The sequence below is a fragment of the Athene noctua genome, chromosome 2 (assembly GCF_965140245.1).
Source record: "Athene noctua chromosome 2, bAthNoc1.hap1.1, whole genome shotgun sequence".
In the NCBI taxonomy this organism is placed as follows: Eukaryota; Metazoa; Chordata; class Aves; order Strigiformes; family Strigidae; genus Athene; species Athene noctua.
This window is the reverse complement of record NC_134038.1, coordinates 90234682-90254284: the sequence shown is the minus strand read 5'-3', so window position 1 is coordinate 90254284 and position 19603 is coordinate 90234682. Positions and strand designations below refer to the sequence as shown.

The 19603-nt window shown below is 40.3% G+C and overlaps 1 protein-coding gene across 1 annotated transcript; it reads right to left on the bottom strand.

The window, feature by feature from the left end:
• Positions 1-4914: 4914 nt before the first annotated feature.
• On the bottom strand, positions 4915-19549 carry C2H5orf22 (chromosome 2 C5orf22 homolog). Its single transcript, XM_074899551.1, has 9 exons — positions 19395-19549; positions 16738-16883; positions 15407-15556; positions 12655-13117; positions 10658-10720; positions 8411-8532; positions 7492-7558; positions 6734-6873; positions 4915-5388 (listed from the first exon to the last, which is right to left on the bottom strand). Exons 1-9 carry the CDS (start codon positions 19497-19499, stop codon positions 5256-5258), a joined length of 1389 nt encoding a protein of 462 aa, XP_074755652.1. The 5' UTR covers positions 19500-19549; the 3' UTR covers positions 4915-5255.
• Positions 19550-19603: the final 54 nt, after the last annotated feature.

Sequence of the window (19603 nt, the reverse complement as noted above, 5' to 3'; positions counted from 1 at the left end):
CTCCTTCCCATTCCTGAAGGGCAAGGAGTGAGGGAGCAGTTGCAAGATGCTCAGTTGCCCTCTGGGCTCAAACCACAACAAACTACTATTGAAGAAAGGAAAAAAGAACCTTAACACTAATACAGAGCTGATGGCTTCAGGAAATATGGGGCTGGAACTGCAGCAGCTGGAAGCAGTAAGGACCTCAGCTCACCCCACTACAATTGTACCACTGACAGGCCAAGACACCTGGTTCAGGGCAGTCTGAAAAGCCTTGTCATCACTTGCCTTAAGGAACTGCTGGACTTCTACAACCTCTGTGATAAAATCTGCAATTGCTAAGCTGCAGGTGGCTCAAGGTTCCTCTGTCTACTTTTAGTACTTTTCAAATACGGCTCTGGGAGTATAGGCATGTTTGGTGGGGAAGTATGGGAATACAATGGAAAATTGGTGAGGAAGATTGTAAACATGCTCAAGTGACTTGCAGCTGGGGTGCTGAAAAACATATATCACCCTAATTGTTGCTTAGCTCTGCGTGCTTGACAGGCAGAATGTCTGTGCTTAGATAATTTAGGCCTCTGAGAGACTCAGATGCACTCTGTTGAACATCCCTGAGATGACAGCCCAGCTGTGGGAAAGATCAAAGCACAGCGGAAAAGTACACTTGTGACAATCTTGGATATATACAGGTAAAAGCAGCAGGCTTGAGATCTGTTCCTTCTTTGACTCTTTCTAACAAGGACTGAGCTCCGTGGTGCCTGCATCCCCTCTTGGGTGCCTCTACCTGAGTGTTGCTGTGGAGATCCCCCAGATCGTGAGGTAACGAGAATAAATTTACTCTTTGCATTTCATCTGTGGTTTTGTGGTTGTTCCTGCATCCCGCCTGTGCCAGCTCACACAGGGAAGAAGACAGGGAAGAAAGATGCACAGTATGATGCATGCTTTTATCTACTGAATCCTGTATGGAGCTGAATCGCTGTTTTCTTCAGAAACAAAGATTGAACTTCACTGAAGTCAGCAGAAAAACCGTCTGTACCAGGTTTTTGCTCATTTCAGTATTGCTATTTGGAAAATAACAGTTTTAGAACTATTTAATTTAGAAAGCGACCTGGTTCTAGAGAAAACTGCCCCTTCCAGAGGAAAAAAACTCCACAGGATTTATTTGGGAAGGGGGAGCCATGGCCAAAATGAGCATCACTTTGTTTAGAAGCCATAAAGTTGGGAAATATCACACATGTGGAGTCGGGGAGCAGCAAGGGTCACTCTTGGCAGTTGGGTGGCAGCTGCCTCCATGGGCTCCTCCTCTGGGAACGGTAAGGGAGAAGGAGGAGGACATGGCTGGGCTCACCACAGGGTGTGGGTAGGTTCTGCCCTACCAGATGCAGAGCTTTTCTGTATCTGTGCAATGATTAAGAGATATACTTGGCTGCTGTTGTGAACAATGGGGCAGTGTTAATGCTGTCAGATCATTTTGCTTCAAATCAAATGGCTTATCCTTCCCCTTTCTCCCAACACACATCCTACCTGGCACCTCTGACAGCCCCAAAGCATGCTATGGGATTTCCCATCTTCTTTATCCCACTTTGACAGGGATGATTATTGCCCTTCTTCTTCTAAACCCCTTAAAAAAATACAATTGTAATACTGTGTCTCTGTTCAATAATCAGTTCAATCCAGTAAATATGGTGGGGAGGCTGTCAGTAGCCCTGGTACTGTCTTACTGGACAATAAAGATGATACATGTTTACTTAACAGATCTGTTAATGTTATGGTCTTTTTCATGTTTCCCTAGAGGGTTCTTCTCAGTAAAGTAAATTTATTCCTATCCTATATTGTGGCAATCTGCAGTGAGTTTAACATCAGAAAAAAGGACATTTATTCTTTGGCTCAATCTCTAGGTGATGGAAGAGCTGAATATGGATGATGAGAAATTTCCCTCAGAAAGGGCAGTAAACTTACCAGCTTTGCGGCTGTGAGAGCATTCATTGCCCAAATGGACACTGGCATGACTGGTTCACAGAAGCAACTGGCACTATTATAACTGGCACTATTATCAGTATGGAAAGATTTCAGACCCCATTTTCTCTAGGTGCTGTTCTGTGGTGATGCTAACTGCTTAATGTATCAAGCCAAAAGTTGCTTTGGTGGATGTTTTATCTTGAAAGGTGGAGTTGGGGAAGGGAAAAAGAGGAAAGACAGAAGTGGGGTTTTGAGTTTGTTCTGATGTGCGGAGCAAAAGTTGTTGAATTACTGCAGTAAAAACATGGCATGGTGGTGTGCCAGTCAGAGGTCAAGCCATCCTTCTTCCTTCATTCAGAAAAGCACAGAAGAGGGGGACTGATTTGACATCAAATTTTGCAGAACCTGTGATTTTTTCTGTAAGGATTTTTCCTTAAGAGGAGTAAACTACACACCGTAAAAAGCAATGGGCCCACGCTCTTGTCAAGACTCACGATGTAATTAGGGCTGATTTCTTTAAAACAGTTCCCCCTCCCCATCCCCCTCAACTTTTAAAGAAAGGAAGTGCCCCAAACAGCTTGGGGAAACAGGAATTCCCTTGATCTACCAACAGTTTTACCTTCTCAGCCTGCGTTTGGAGGGGCTAAGCTGACTTGTAGCATTTCTATCAGGAGATAAGTTCCTGAGGAAGAGCAGCATTTCTGCAAGAACTGCCCCATGGGATAGCAGTCAAGCAACGTGGCTGCAGATCAGGAATTTTGAGCCAAGCAACTGATTTGATTCAATGTTGTAAATAAAGTCCATATCAATGCATCTAGATCTAAACCTAGATCATCTAGTTTGGATGGTGGGGTTAACTCACCACACTTCTAAATGAAGAGCTCATTAAAGGACTGACAGGTATCTTTCCTCTTGTAGTCAGAAACATGGATGGGCCAGACAACCAGCTCAGCAGCACCAACTTTTCCCCTTCATTACTTCCTTCCTTTCAGCTATCCTGTGAGGGTTGTCTGTCTCACTGCATTGTCCTGTATGGCCAAGGACCTTCCCATTTCCATCGTTACTCCCTTTGGAAACAGTTGGAGCATTGGAGAGTCTGTGGCAGCAAGGCTGCATCCCTGGGACTGGGCTGATTTGAGAGCCTGGGCACTTCCCGGCAGTGAGACAAGCTAGTGCAGGACAGATGCGAGTGAGGGTGAGGAGAAGTCACCCTGGTTACAGCCACGACTCTGAGGGGCTAGGTTGTCTGGGCCAGCCGCTGGATATCTGAGCCCCCAGGAAAGGCTCAGGCTCAGTACAGCTTCAACGACCATGATGGGTCGAGAGAGGCAGCAGCTCCTCCCTCCTCCTCACACTTCTCCCTCCGCTCCAAAGTGGGCTGCTCCATGAGCTGCTGTCCTTGAACAAATATCCACCTCCTCTGGTACGGTCCTCTGCCGGGGCCGCAGGGAAACCCCCGCCCCAGCGGGGCCTCTGCCGGGGCCGCAGGGGCCTCTCTGCCGGGGCGCCTGGAGCCCCTCCTGCCCTCCTGCCGCTCTGCCCTGGCAGGGGGCTCGCAGGGCTGTTTCTGCCCCCGTTTCCCTCGGGCCTGGCTGCCGGGCAGCGCTTTGCCCTTCCTTACCCAGGCTTTCCCCGAGGCGCCCGCCCGGGGCTGAGGGGCTCAGCTGTGCCCTGCGCTGGGGCCCTTGGAGCCGCCTGGAACCGGCTGTGTCCGGCGCGGGGCAGCCCCGGCCGCTCCCGCAGGGGCCCGCCCGCACAGCCCGCCCTGCCGCCGCGCAGGGGCACCGGCACACGGCAGAAGCTGATGTGCTGCAGGCGCTGTTTTGGGACATGGAAGCAGAATCTCAGCCAGGCAGAACCGCGCTATCACACCCTGCACACTTTACTTTCTGGGGCTAACCTAAGTCTCCACCTCGCAGGAGGGCCTGGCGCCTTTGATCCAATTTTTTTGTTTGTTTTCCACAACATTATTTAAGGCCCAGCAAAGCACATCTCTTACTTTTAAAAAACCCCCAAAACTACACAAGCAGTACGCAATCTGACTCCACTTAATTTCTCTACGTAACGTACGGCCCTTTATGAAGTGTTATGGATCCTGGATCCAAGGCTAGCACTGCCTTTCTGACAGAATGCATAAGCATGAAGAAAATGGGTCCATGGTCATGGAATTTATTCTATTGGAAGAAATACTTCATATATTTATAACCTATATAATTTATATCAACAGCAGAAGCAGTAAAAAAGTGAAAGTGCACAAACTCTGCAGAGAAAATACTAATGTTAACAAAGGAACCGAACAGTTTCAAAAGAAATTACAAGCATAATTTATTTATAGTAAAATACAATATTCTAGGTGCTATTTTCTCTTTCCCATTTCAGTTTCATTCCCAAATAAATCCTGTGGGTGTTTTGGTTTTTTGGGTTTTTTTTTTTGTTTTTTTTTTTTTAACTCTGGAAGGGGCAGTTTTCTCAAGAACCAGATTTCTTTCTAAATTAAATGGTTCTAAAACTGTTATTTTCCAAATAACAATACCGAAATGAGCAAAAACCTAGTACAGACGGTTTTGCTGCTGACTTCAATGAAGTTCAATCTTTGTTTCTGAAGAAAACAGTGATTTAGCTCCATACATTAGCTCCATCCACATGCATGCATACTTTTCATCCTCAAAAATGAAAATACCAAGCCAATGTCTGTACAGTAGGGATATTATCTGAGTCACCAATGAAAAACCCTAAGGCAAAATAAGATGGTATTAATGCAACAGAGTATAAATATAAATTATATTCTGTGGATTGGGCAGAGCCATAAGCTGCTCTAGCGAAATGATAGGGGGTTGCCTGGTTACTTCAAGCACAGATGTTAAGAAATATCGCTGTGTAAACTTAATGTCTTAGTAGCATTACTCAGATAAGTTTTTAAAGGTACACTGTAACTGAGGATCATGACCAAATTCTATCAAAAAAAGTGTAATTAGATACAAGACATCAGTTTATTTTAAGAAGGTATATATATATATTTTTACAGACACAGAAATCAGGTGAAAAAAAAACATTTTATGGACAAATCTGGTTTCTCTTGCACTAATTTTAAGAAGCAAGACAGTAAAAATAACAAGCATAGAACTAATCTGAACAAAGCCAAACAGGTGACAGTTCAAATTCTCTCTTGGAGAAAGCAATGCAACTCAAAACTAGTTCTTGTTCAGCTTGGGTTCTAGTGCCACCTGCTGAAATAACAGTATTTTTCCCTTTGCAACCATAAATAATATGCAATTTAAATTAATTCACTGCATTAGAGGGCAATACATGAAGAAAGGTCACAAAGAAGATGAGGTGCTTGAGTAATCTAAGTGCACATCCAGAGTGCCATACACTGAGCCTAGCAAATTGAGAACCTTCTCTTGAATGATGTCAACCTGCTCTGAAGGGCAATAGTCATCCAAACTTGATCTGTAACAAGGAATTGAAAAAAAGCATGAGAGAATACAGGTATCACCACCATCACCACATTTTGTATTCTTGTAGTGCTCTGTGTCTAGGCTGAAGCTACTTTCAAACAGTGGTGAGTTCTGCCTCCCAGTATCCCTTCAAAGCATAGCATCTCCTTACAGCTTTCAACAGGAACAGTTTGCCTGAAATTGAAGTCTGGAGCAGATTAAGAATATGACCCGTTCATCCTTCCAATTCTACTCTCTTCCTGACTCTGACACAGAACACGTAGGCAGGCAAAGTGCAAGCAAATGATCTAATAAAGGACTGGGGAAAGTTAAGATTGAAAAATTCAAATGATACTAGTAAAACAGGTAGGAAAACTTGAAAAACAAATATTCACAATCCCTGGGATATAACATTGTTTACAGTTTCTATTAATGAACTGCAAACAAACAGTAAAATGCAGAGCTGACACTTCTTGGATTTTTTATGTCAAGATCTACATAAATGATTCTGTATATTCTCTGCAACAGTGGATGATAACCGTGCAGCTGACATAGGAAGTACAGTTTTCTTTTACTGTAGGTATTAGCCATACTGTTTCTTGTTGACAAAACCAATTTCATGTCAGCTTGTTGACTGCCTTTTAAGAGCACATTTACTATTTCTGAAGTGATTAAATTACAATAATTTGTCAACAGATACACTGTGGTTTTCAAATTAAGTTTTCCCAGGACAGATCCCTGGCCTCAATCTCCATCCTGTTCTCCCAAATAATACCCTTACAGTCCTTGAAGCATAACTTTTACCCCATACAAAGCTTTACTAGAGCTTTCTAGAATATAAATCCCTTTCAGCCTATTAGATGAAAATCCCTTCTATCAGAAGTTTCACTGAAAACAGAAATCCTATCTGTAGTACAATAAAACCTAGAGCAAGAGAGTAAAGAAGGTGAGATTTCAGCCCATGCAGGCTTGTCCAAACTGACTTTGCTCTAATTAGCACAATTCATAAAAGTAGTGGAGATGTATGAACCTCAGTGACAGCCATCAATCTCAACACACACAAGGCCTCATCACAGGCTTGACATAGCCTGTGCTGAAGTTCATTAAGCCATCATGCTTTCACTGCTTTTGAAATCTGTGCTAGCTATGCTAGCTACTCTAGAACCTAGTAAAACCAGCCATCAGCACAGAACCTTCCCTTAGCTGTGTAGATACTGTCACTGCCTTATGATCAACTTTTTCAAACATCAACGTAGACAGCATTTAAGATGTGCCGACCAGTGCTATATTGACAAAATTATTCAGCTTTATAAGCACAGTCTGAGCATTTTTAAGTGAAAGTATCTACATAGTCTTACCGAGCAACTGTCACAAGTGTGGGTTTAGGCATATCTTTTAGTAGAACTTTAATGGATTGTATGAGGCCTTCAATCTCTTCTTCAGTGCTAACATGGTGAGGAAGCTCCATATAATCACAGGTCAGACCAGCCTGATGGACCTACATGTAAATTAAAAAGAGATTTAATTTCAGCTGATGAATTACTGATACAGATTATCTGTGTAAAAAATCTTTAAGATACCATCCCTAGCCCAGTAGGTAACTTACACCTCTTCAGGCAGTAATAGCTGGGCTTTTTTCCCTAACTTGTTTTTTAAACAAAAATAATAAAAATCTGGAGGTTGTATGGATTATTTCATTATCTCCAGCATGCTGTACCTCTCCTGTGAATTCAGAGTATGCTGCAGCCCTTGAAGATGATAGGTCTGATCTTTTACAAATAGGTATCTTAAGTTCTATAAAGTATATCAATAGACCCTATTGATTTGAAACCTTCCTTCACAGGAAGCAGCCTGAGACATCACAGCCCTTAAAGATCACATTACTGCTGCCTACATACAGAGAAGCAGAGTAGAATTTTAGAAGCTTTAAAAAGAAAAGCTGGACTAAGTAACACAACACATTAAAAAAAAAAAAAAAAAAGGAAAAGTACCAAAATCTCACAAACTCCTGAACTGAGAAGCAAGTCTGAAATGAAATGAACCATGATCTTTTTCCTCTCTGTTGAAGCTGGTTTTGACATCTGTTTACCTTCTGCTGTTTTACCTAGTCACCTACCATTTCATAGTCTGGGCTTTCCATCCTGGTTTTCAAACTGTGAACTAGTTGAACAAGTGGCTTCATTCTGGAGTTAAAACAAAACCAAAACTTGTTACATAAACAGTTGGAAACATACATATTTACCTTAAGTGGTAAAAAAAAAAAAAGAGAGAGAGAGAAAAAAGAAGGCCTAGGATTTGGAAATTAAATTTGCCCCTCTGTGTCATCTTGCACCTGAGAAAAATGGAAATTATCTGTACTTTTATACCGTTTCACTATGTCTTTCTTAGAAAGCCCCTATACCTGTCTCTGGCAACACCTCTTTGCACTTCTTTTAGGGCAGACCTGGAGACAAGCTGTTGTAGCTCAAAGCTGTATGAACGTGACAGGAAATCCCTGTGGTCACTGTAACACAGGTGTGGCAGTAATTTCTGCATTTGATGGGGAAAATGAGTGATTTTCCTATCAAGGGAAAACTTGCTGTTTCTTTTCAGCTAAAAAGTTTAGTTTAAAAGCATAGTGGATACTACTGAGATGTTTTATGGACACAGGTACAGCCTTTCATGCACTTCGGTTTTGCACAGGAAGCAGAACATTGAGGAGCACCAAAGAAGTCCTTCTGCATAACCTTCATAGCCTGTTGCTTTTTTGAGAGATCTGCTGCACACAGATCACTAAATTTTTAGTCACCAAACATGCCTCCCTCCACAGAGAACAGAATTTGCATAAAGCTGTATAAGGCTGATCTTGGAAGGACTATCATGGCACTCAAGACAGGTGACTGCCTTTCCTTTTGTCTTTCTCCTCTAAAACTAAATGAAAAATGGTCGCCTTGCATAGATCCTGTCCAGACTCTCTCCTTTTCTGTTAGTAAAGTGCTGGGCTAATCAGTTCCTGAACTACTCTTCGCATTTTAAGTCATTTAGAAATCTCCTACCCAGGATATGAAGCCCACTTCTGTAGGGTCTCTTCATCGTCATTGTCACACAAATCTGCAAATGCTGCTTCCAGATCTTCTAACTGATGAACACGGTTTTCAACACAATCCAGCAAGCCCTCCTTTAAATAAGCACATATAAAAGTATATTTTGAAAAAAAGAGGTAAGAATGTCATGGCTTACCCTATGATTTAAATTCTGAAATGACTGATCTAATGGAAGTGGGGAATCAGAAACAACTGATTCATTACTACAAAACATCTTTTCAAGAGGATCAGAATGAATGTCTGCAGAAGCTGTTATACCTTCAGAATAAATCACCTCTCTGCTCTTCCCTACAACAGATGAAAAAAAGCAACATCTACATTTCAGTAGAATACAGAGGTAAGAAACTGTCTATGACTAATTGTTGAATTTGTTTCTACAGCACTGAAATGCTCAGATGAGTACAAGCTTTAACTTTCTGTAATGAAAATTTAATCTTTCATTTAAAAAAAATTATTAAATCAAACGCATTTTCAGAAAAACAGAAGAAAAAATGATGTTTTGAGTTTCTATCAACTCCGCATGCCTAAAAAGACATGGAATTAATTTAAAATGTCAATTATTACTCTGATCCTGCAAAGGTTGATGCCCTTTCTTAAAAAGTTCAGAACACATAAAAAGGCAGTCTTCTTGGAGGGAGGCTACATATGTGAATACAATTGTGCATGCAAACATTTGCAGAAAGAGATCCTACATAACAAGTGAAAAAGCAATGCTTGGCTTATTTGGTATTAAAAATGCTCAGTGCAGTAGTGCGTGAAGAAAATTAAAAAGCACTTTGGAATAGAAGGATAACAGTTAAGAATGTAACAATTCCCTCTTAGGATTCTGCTGGCTCTATCTTAACACATGCTGCTTCTTTTGGCCAGTGATGTCAACTTTGGGCGAATTTTTAAGAGGAGCTGAGAGGGTATCAATCATTCATGAAGTACAGCTTTATGATCCTATGCTGGGGTATGAATAAAACAGTTTTCTAAGCATCACCAGTAACTCAACTTTAAGACACATCTGATCCCCCTCTATACTCCTTAAAAAACAAAACCAAACAAAAATTGCCAAAACAACACAACGTTATCTTGTAGTGTGATAGAAATGTAACCATACTCTGGAATCTTAAGAGACTAGACATGTAGAATATTTTCTGAAACTCCGAAAAACACAAAGTTCACTAGTTTTCTACCTTCAAACCCTTTAAACTGACTGTCTCACTGTAAAACCATCCATGAATCTGTTCTTGCCTTGTTCAGCTCTATGCCTATCTATTACTCACCGTCTACTAACAATTTCAGTTTCCTCCTATAAATTTGTTGTCTTTTGTAAATAACTTATATCCTGAAATCATATTGGGAATTTAAATCACATGTGTTTACCCCTTTCACATTTAACTACCTTTTAAATAGGTAACTTGTTTTATTGCTGATTGACTAACAAATATGAAAATGAATTTGGCAATCTTCCACATATTTCCATTTCTTTATACACACATATTAATTAGAATTCAATAATCTGTGATCATTATATGTGTTGAATATATTACACTCTCAGTAATAGTGTTCAGATGAGATTACTAAAACAAAGATGAGATCTTGTTTAGAAATTACTTGGTGTAGTGACCATCAACATGGCTGTCTCCATGGTTTGGGCTCGTGGCTGAATGACTGTTTTGGCAACTACAGCAGGCTTACATTTCCATGATTCAGAAGCGTGCAATGCATACAATGAAAAGTACATTACAGCAGTATAATATGGTCCTTTCCACATCTAAATAAATAGGTACAATACTAGTTAGGCACTCAGCACAGCTCAGACTGTCAAGGAAGAGCAACTATGGCAAGGGAGGGAAGAGCCTGGGGGGAATTAAAAAAAAAAACACAAACAAAACCAAAAAACCCCCACCCAAACCATAGCCCTGATAAGTTACAAAAAGGCTGCAGATGACTCTGTTTTCATTTCTTCCTTGTCAATTATCACTTGTTTACTGAAATTAATTTTCACGCTCATGCTAAATATTTATGCAGTTCACACATTTAACCAAAATGTTTAATAGGAAAGAACTCCTAAGATGCTGCTGATTAGCATGCTGCATCACTTAATTGGAGACCACTTCGTTAAGCACCTTTCATATACCTTGTTGTAACTCATTTTTATTGGGTAAATCGAAAGAATCATTGCCTCATACATCCCACAAGGAAACACCATACCTCTGTTGCATTTCTATGAGGCTTCTTGAAACTGTACAACTCTTGTAAAAGCTCATATTCTGTCTTTGAAAAAGAAAGAAGAGGTAAAAAATTAGGGTCTTCACATGAGAAAGAAAATACTTAAGCCCTCCTTCTACAAAAAGAGAATCTGATTGCTAAGATAATTCCTCTACTCTAGTACTGCAGACAACTCTATAAATACAGGTGGGGAGGCTGTGAGGCTTGAGAAAGCAATACTTCATGGCCTCAGCTAAACATTTTACAATTGCTTAACTTTAAGCCTGACTTCAAGAACACAGCTTTAAAAGCTAAGTATTTACAGTCTGTTAGTTAAAGACTCTCTGAAATTAAACATACATTTTGCTGAACTATGGTCCCAATGAGATGTGGATTTAAGCAGACAAAACCAACAGAAGAGTATGACTGTAAACAAAACCAAGACAGGTAAAGGCTTCAGGCTGGTTGACCAAGTTCACAAGTAAACTATTACAGAGGCTTGTCAGCCCTACTCCCTGATAATATTCAAGTTTATCAAGGATAAACAGATCTCATTATTTATTTAACAGCATTCAAAAGGTGAACACTTGAATTTTTCAGGAGTAGAGGGCAGACTAGTCAATTTTTACAGAACTGCAAAGCATCTTCAGGGCAGTGTTTTGGATTTTAGACTTTTTTTGGTGGGAAGACAATATTCTTCTGTATTGAACAGCATCTTTGCTTTTTAGTTTATTCCTTGTATTCTTACATTTCAAATGTTAGCTTGTGAAAAGTTTTTGGAGGGAATTACCATAGTTTACAACAGAGGGAACCTAGTTAAGAAATATTAACTGTAAATGAAATTATATCAAAAAGGTGCACAGGGTGCTCTAACTGAGAAACTATCATAGCATAAAACCAAAAGAAAGCACAAGAAATAAAACAAAAAACCTACCACTACCAACTCCCGCCCCCAACCATCCAAACACCACCACCCCCCCCCCCAACTCCTCCATTATTTTACTCAGGGTGTATTTTACATAAGAGGGGTATTGAATTTTATTCTAATTTTATTCTTATATGGCAAGACCCCCACAGTGCTTTCCCTTTGCTGTACAATTCTCTTTGTGATTCAGAGCAACTGGCATTGCACATTGTCTGAAGATACTGTGATCATAAATACTGAACATCAAAAGCTAACAGGTCAGGGACACTATATTCACTTCTTCACAGTAAAGCAGTAGCCTAGCTGAAACTCAAAGATGTCAGATGTTCTTCAGCACAGGCTGATATTAGACCAGGGTTACAGAAAGATTTAAATGCTACAAACGATCTGGATACTGCAGAAAAAAATTGTAAACCTAAATGCCACACTCAATTTTCAGAGCAGGTTAGTTAGTTCCTAAAAACCCTGTTCACGTCAAGAAAAGCTACTAACTGCTTTGCACCTTTGAGGATCTGCATATTTATGACTCGATACAGGTAGGCTACCTTTGCTGTGCAGGCAAGTTATAAATGGAATACAAGGCAGAGTCTTAAGCTGAGAGACATGGCATCAGAGACCACAGTTGGTTGCTTACCATTATACTCAGCAGTCCAGACAGAGGAAATGAGAGTAACAGCCTCTCATCAGAAAAAGTTACCACTGTTCGGGGGTAAAGAATGATACAATCTGTCATCCTTCCCTGATGAATCTTGCTGTGGGTATTTGGAACATTACCTTTGGAAACCCTAGCATAGCTTTTATGTCCCAAGCAACAAGCAGAAGTGAGCCATACATCTGAGCTTGAATGCGCACTCAATGCCTATTTAAAATATAAGGCTCTACCTCTGTTAGTTTGTTGTACTTCTCTGGAGTGTACAGTTCCTTAGAATGTCTCTCCTTCAAATATTGTCATGATTCACTCATCATGATCAGCTGATCTGCTGATTTAGCTTAGGTGAAAATTTCTTCATAGGCATAAATGCTAGGACTCGTACTCTTTTGTGAATGTAAGAAGCCTTTCCATTGTCATGCTTACCTGTGTGTACATTTCTTTGAACGGATTTTTAACTGAAAAAAAATCTAAGTCAATGTCTAAAACATATGCATCCCCTTTCTGCAGTACTTGGCAGACATCTTTAACTATTTCCTTTATTGGGCATTCGCTGTTTCTGAGAGAGCTTGAAGCTGAGCACTCTGACAGTGTTTCTGCCTTGTTCTGGGCATTTGCATTCTGCATTTCCTTTTTCTTCAGACTTGGGGTGTTGTGATCAAGGTCACCAGGAGCCACTGATGAAGAGGCAGAAGCAGAGCTTGCTGTGTCATCTGTATTTAGCTTCAGTCTCTTAGCAGATGCTACATCGCCATTTTCTTCCTGGCTGTTTGATGCTTCAGTAGGATTGATGAGAATGACATGTAAATTTAAAGACTTCTGGTTTTCTAGCTGATCAGCAGGGACATAAAGACCATCACTTAAAAAGTAATGATCTGTACCTGTAACCCTACAATTGACAATAACTCACAGTTAATACACTTCTTTGCAAAAAGCTTAAGAAAAAAGCATGTACACTTAAGGGATTCTGAGAAGAATGAATAGATTATTGATGGGTAACAAAAGCAATAAAACTGTGTACACAAAATTATTTATTTTAATCTGTAGGTTTTTAAATTGAAGTTTTCAATACTTCTTTATTGCTGAATCAATATATTAAAATTCACTCTATATTTTTTATGATAGCCCTACAAGGTTTTTAATGGGTAAGAAAAAGATTCTACATTATGTGCTACTAAGAGTTATTTGCCATTGAATTGCATTTTAAAGAAAACATTCAGAATTTAACAAGATACTGTTGATATTATGGCATGTAAGACTGCAAAGCTATAGATATTTTTTCTTGGACTGCATATTTTTTAAGGGAAATTGTGTTAATTGTTTTGAGAATTACCATGAAACCCACAGATATTAATTTAGTAAAATATTATTAATTAATAGGTAGCATTTAACTTTTCTTTACCACCAATACAGATTGCCTGTTCTAAGTGGGATAGAGGGAGGTAGCTTGAGGATGAATAGTGACACATCAATGGAACACATTTAATTAAAACCAAACAAACACAAAACAACACGAAAAACTCTGCTTACAGTGAAAATGTAAAGAATATTATTTTCAAGCCATATTTCAGTATATTAAACCTTAAGCATCATAAATTCATATTAAAAAACAAGCTTAAGAAGTGTGCACTTCTGCTCACTTGTGTTAAGGCGTTATTTGATTACAGGGTATCATGTCAATCAATCACAAAGACAATTAATTTCATGAGCAGCAGAAATGTGAAGCTTAGTTCCCCCATGTCCGATGGCTGGATTATCCTGAGCCTGCTAAGGTAAGAGGCTGGACCACAACTTCATCTTGTTGATGGAGCATTCACAGGGCCTCTTCTCAGAAATTCTCCAAGGTTCAACACAAGCTCATGCTATTGTCCTTCCCTTAGTGGGAGACTAAAGTATCTATTGCCTATCCAGCCACTGTTGTCAACAGTTAGAAAGTTCTTATTTCTGAGGACTCTTTCCCTGTCTTTCTTCATGATTTTTGTATGCCTAGAACCTGCAGAAAAGATACCTGACCACCTTCAAAAGGCAGCTTGAAATAATGTTTTCAAGGTTGCTAAGGTGACCAGAGGATCTGTGGGAGAGCTGTTCAGCCATCATGAAGTAGTTCTGTATGTGTGCTAGTTCTCATGGTTAAATGTAACTGAAAGCATTAGCTTTTATTTTATTATTTATGTTTACTTTAGGCCTCAGATTCAGAACTGTAGAGCTTCTGTGTTTTTAGGTGATAAAGCGTTGCTCTGCTGCTTTCTGTTAAACTTGCTTCAAAAGATTTATTCTGACATGCTGGCAAGAGGCACGATTTGTAAATGTCCAGTCAAGTTGTACAAAATCACAACGCAGTGAATGTGGTGAATGCAAAATTATCATTGATTGCATCCCGCAGAATTATGAGGGGCTGTCACTGGAACTTGCATCACACAATGATTAAGATTGTATGGGACATCTGGAAGTCTCTTGTCAATCATCTGATAGAAGCAGAACTAACTTCAAACCTAGATGAGGCTGCGGAGGACCTTGTCCAGTTGAGTTTTGACTTTATCAAAGAATGGAGAATTCTCTCTCTGCTTGTGTACCTGTTTCAGTGCTTCACTAACAGATAAACTTAAAAAAACCCACACACCACCCCCCCCCCAACACATATGAGAAAAACAGAATCATCAAGGGAAGGGAAGAGATTTCTCCTCTTATTCAGCACCAGTAAGAACACATTTTACATACTCTGCTGAAGTTTGGGCCTCCAGGACAAGAAAGATGACAACAAGCTGAAGAAGGGCTACTAAGGTGATTAGATCGCTGGAGCACATGACAGGGAAGCGGAAGGAACTGCATTTGTTTTGTCCTGATAAGGGAGGGCTGAGTAGGATCTAATTGCTGCCCTCTGTTACCCAAATCCTCTGTTAAAAATTATTGCTTTCTGAGATTTTGCCTTTAATGAAGAAGACTAATTTAAAACTTGGGTAGCTGAAATGAAATGTGAATAGTTAGAATTTCCTATAAAAAAAAAATCTAAGGCACAATTTTAATGGTGCCCATGCACACAGATAGTCATACTAGGTCCTAAGGGACTCACAAATACAAATTAAATTTTCATCTTTATCCAAGAATACAAAAAAACCCACCCAAGAAGAGCTACAGAGACAACATTTATATTATTAACATATGACCGCAGACAATTTACCTGATTGTAGTTGTTGATATGTCTTTCCCAATTAAAAAATGGTGTTTTCCTTCTGAGATCTGCTGAGCCCAAGGAGGGTGAAGCCATACAACTTGAGAAATATGGCCAGCATAAACAGCAGGCATAATCCAGTTCTCAATACTTAATTCACTGTAATGAATGGAGAAAGACTGGAGATAATACTGTTATTTTCCCTGTAAGTAAAACACGGTCAGGAACACAACACACATCTTCCACATCTTGAAAGCCCCCATGCAAGTCATCTGAAATTAACACTCTGTGTAAGGTTCATGTCAAAAAAAAGAAAGAAAAAGAGGGCAATCTTTACTCATAAGACAGAACAAAAATGTCCACAGTAGAATTTTAAAAGTTAGGATTATAGAGTGCAATCTGTTGCACTCTTCATATAGCACTTTGATTATAAACTACATGGATTTGTTGTCCTTTTTCTCTTGATACATCACACAGAGTAAAGTACAAGGAGCATCATCAACACTGTTCAAATAACTTCAAACTGACCTCAAGGGAGTACTGTACTGCAAACTGCTCTAAGTAGATTTTAAATATAATCTCAGTAATTAAAGTGAGTCCACCAGCACCTACAGAATAGCAACTTTACTGATTATCCACACCTCATTTTTTTAGGTGTATGATATAGCCCACAAAATTTCTTATTCATCCAACAAAGAAAACAAAATATTGACTACTGGTAGCATGATGCAATTACTTACATCATCTTGTCATTGCTGCAAATCACCGTAACACTGAAGCAATCAATACTTATTTTAAAACAGGAAAAGAGAGACAATAGGCAAGGATCACTCTGTGGCTTGTTACCTACCTGAAAAGTTGGGGAAAATATTGATCTTAGTGATCTTAAGAGGAAAAGCTTGTTCAACCTCACATACTCACGTCAACACAGGAGATAAAATTTCAATCTCAAAGTCAATTTTCCAGTATGAAGAGAGAGAGGCTGTTGTAAAACCACAGCTCTTCAGACATAAAGTATCCACTCAGTCTTGTTACTCAGAGGAACTACTAATTGGCCTAGTAACATGGTATATTAAACAACTAAACAAAGTAAATCTGTAAGTCTTAAATGTCTTGATACCCAACTTAAATATCTGACCACGTTCAAAAAACACCAACATAACTTTTTTCGTCAAAAAAAATAAAGTCTTCAGAAAAAGTGCAAAGACAGAAGATGCAACCTGAGGCTGACTTATGCCTCTCTTGTTCATACGTCCTACACAGTCATACCAATATTCACTGTAAATCAAAGGCAGAAGGAAGCAGACTTTAAGTATTCTGATGCAGTACCCAGGACTTACCTAAAAAGAGCTTCTTTGTCAAATACAGTGTCAGCAGGCATATTCACAGGAATGAGGAGGTCTGGATGGGAATCAAGGTGAACAAAACTGATGTTACTGGCAGGAAGATGCTTTGAACCAATGGCACGATAGATGAAAGGCAGCACCTAAAAAATACAAATAAAAATATTTCCACTGTAACCAGTGAGTGGAAAAATGCAATGGCTGTAATAGCAAAAACATTAGTCCCAGTTAGAGGAAGGAGATGGAAAACACTACAAACGCCGGAGAAACAACCCTGGTGGCAAGAGCTCATGAACTGAAATAATGATGAGCCCAAAAGTTCCACACATGAGAAGCTGCTGAAGAATCACAGCTCTACTCCCTCCTTCCTTCTTTATAGGAAGTCTTTGTTTGCAGAAGGTCTTCTCACTAATCATTCAACTCAATTTCTAGTTTTTTTTCATTTACTACTGAACCCCAGGAATGCCCTTCCTCTTCTGCAGAACACTGCCTCTGCATTGCCTTCTTCAGGCTATAAAGCTTCCTCACCATGCATGCATGGGTGCTGTGGAGATTAAAGCATCTAATTACTTTTGTTTTGTAAGTTAACTAATGTAGAATGAAAACTGACCCCACCATCATTTAATGTAGTTGATCTTTTAATCTATCCCCCTCGAAGAAAGGGCTTAATTCTTAATCCCTGCATGATTTAGTGGTTGCAATGAAGAGACTACCTTTCTCAACTGCCCAACCCTATCCCCTGCCAAAGGTCTTCACTCAAAGGTGGGAAAAACAGGAGATAAGGCAAACCACTGAAGCACAATAATGTAGGGTGGTAAAATGAGAAAACTGATGGCTGAATCATGATATCTCTTACACTGAACTGCAGTACATGGAGTCCCTCCCACAATTACAGGACAGTAACTGCCTTAGCTGTCAGAACAAATCCAGTAAGGACTGTGAATCACAGTCCTATTATACAGGGAATGTGAAGATTGTAAAAGGACTGGGCAATAAAAATTATATATGATCTCTACATTCCAACAGAAACTCAGCTAATTTTTTGGCATAAAACTGATTAAGATGACAAAGTGTGTGTATTGCACAGGCATAACCATAAAACATGACAGCTGAAATCTGGACTATATTCCACCTGCCTAGTAATCAATTCCTCAGTTTACCCACTACATATGCAGTTATATGTATACTACTGTAATAGCAGATAAAACAAGGTTAAAACTAACAAATGTTCCCCGATCCTTGACTTGTACTTGCTTGGAAAAAGGAAGCAATCTGGCCTACCAGAACCAGTTAGTTTCATCTCAGGTGACTGTTACTATAACTGTGAGAGGAGAGGATGGAGGACAACATGAGTGACTAGGATCTCTAACCTTGAAAGTTCTCCTGCTCTGGATCAAGAATAAAAATTTCCTTTACATCAGCTGTTATTATGAATCAAAGTATGATGCATCTAGTGACACCTTGCCCTAGGAGAAGGTCAGTGTCAGCAAAGGACCACATAAAGTTTCTGTGAAGTTCTTGCACTTTGAGATGAAAGGCCATATATGCTTTATACAAGATAGATCAATGCATATTCACACATATATTGAAAACACAGCATATACATTCACTATGAACAGATTTTGTTAATTGAAGACAGAAGTTTAGAGAACAAACCAAAAAGGAATCATTAACAGTCATTAACTCTGTACTCCTGTCACAGTGACACCTTTAGTACTTGGTTAACGCAGAAAACCAGCTATCACAGCACCGTGTACTTCAGTGAGTTAGCAAAAATGGCCTGTGTTAAACTATTAATTTACAACTTCAGAACCTTATTATCTTTAATAAACTTTACTGCACAAAAATTTTCTATTTGGAGACACCAATAGCATTAATATTTTTCATTTTTATCTCCAGAAGGTCTTCATGCCCATCCTCACTGAAATTAGTGAGCTTCTACACCACTGGGTAAAGAATCTGCTTACTTAGGACTAAGGCCTCAGCTTACACTACTATACACAAACCATACAGCAAACCAGAAAATGTAGTTCAAAAGCAACTTTTCCCCCTTGTTTAACTACTTCACTAAAAAAGGGAAGTTCCAAGCTTTACATTTCTCATCAAGCAACAGCCATTCTACTTGTTAGGATATGATTATATTTAGCAATTTGCTGTTAACATGTCATACACTGTGTAAGATTCAGTTTCAAAGCACTACACTGATGCCTAGCTAATTCTAAGAGTAGTGTAACACAGGTATAATCTCTTTATAACTATAGCAACTACGCCCCAAAGGAAAAAAAAAAAGTGAGCAATAGTTGGTTAAGAGCATGCCAAAATGCGATCATGGCATTAACTTGAATCACAGGATCAGGAAGGAAATTCAGGTCACCTGAGCACTGAACTACATTTAAGTTTCAACAGCGAGAGGGAAGGCGGGTCAGGGGTTTGTGCAGGATTGTGGAGGTGAGAGCCAGTCCCGAGGCAGCGCCCGGCGACCCGCTTCCACGTTGGAAGCGCACCCTCCGGGAGGGCGGCAGCACAGGGGCTCTACTGGGCACGTCCCTCCGCTTCCACCTGCCAGGCTAAGCCTCCACACCGCGGAGCACGCAAGCAAGCTGCTCCCCATGCACCACCCGGGGGGGTCCCCCATTCTGGCGCCGGGCACTCACGTCCTGGTGGTCCTCCACCACCCACACCGGCAGCGCCGAGTAGGCCCGCAAGCAGCCCCCGCGGGCCCGGGCCCCGCTGCCGGCCACCGGGCGGCCGCCGTTCATGCCGCGGTTGCCACAGGCCGGGCAGGGCCCGGCGCGGCCCAGCCTCCCGCCCCTCCTCCCGGAGGGGGCGCTTCCGCCCGCAGCGCCCTCCCACCATTTTCCTC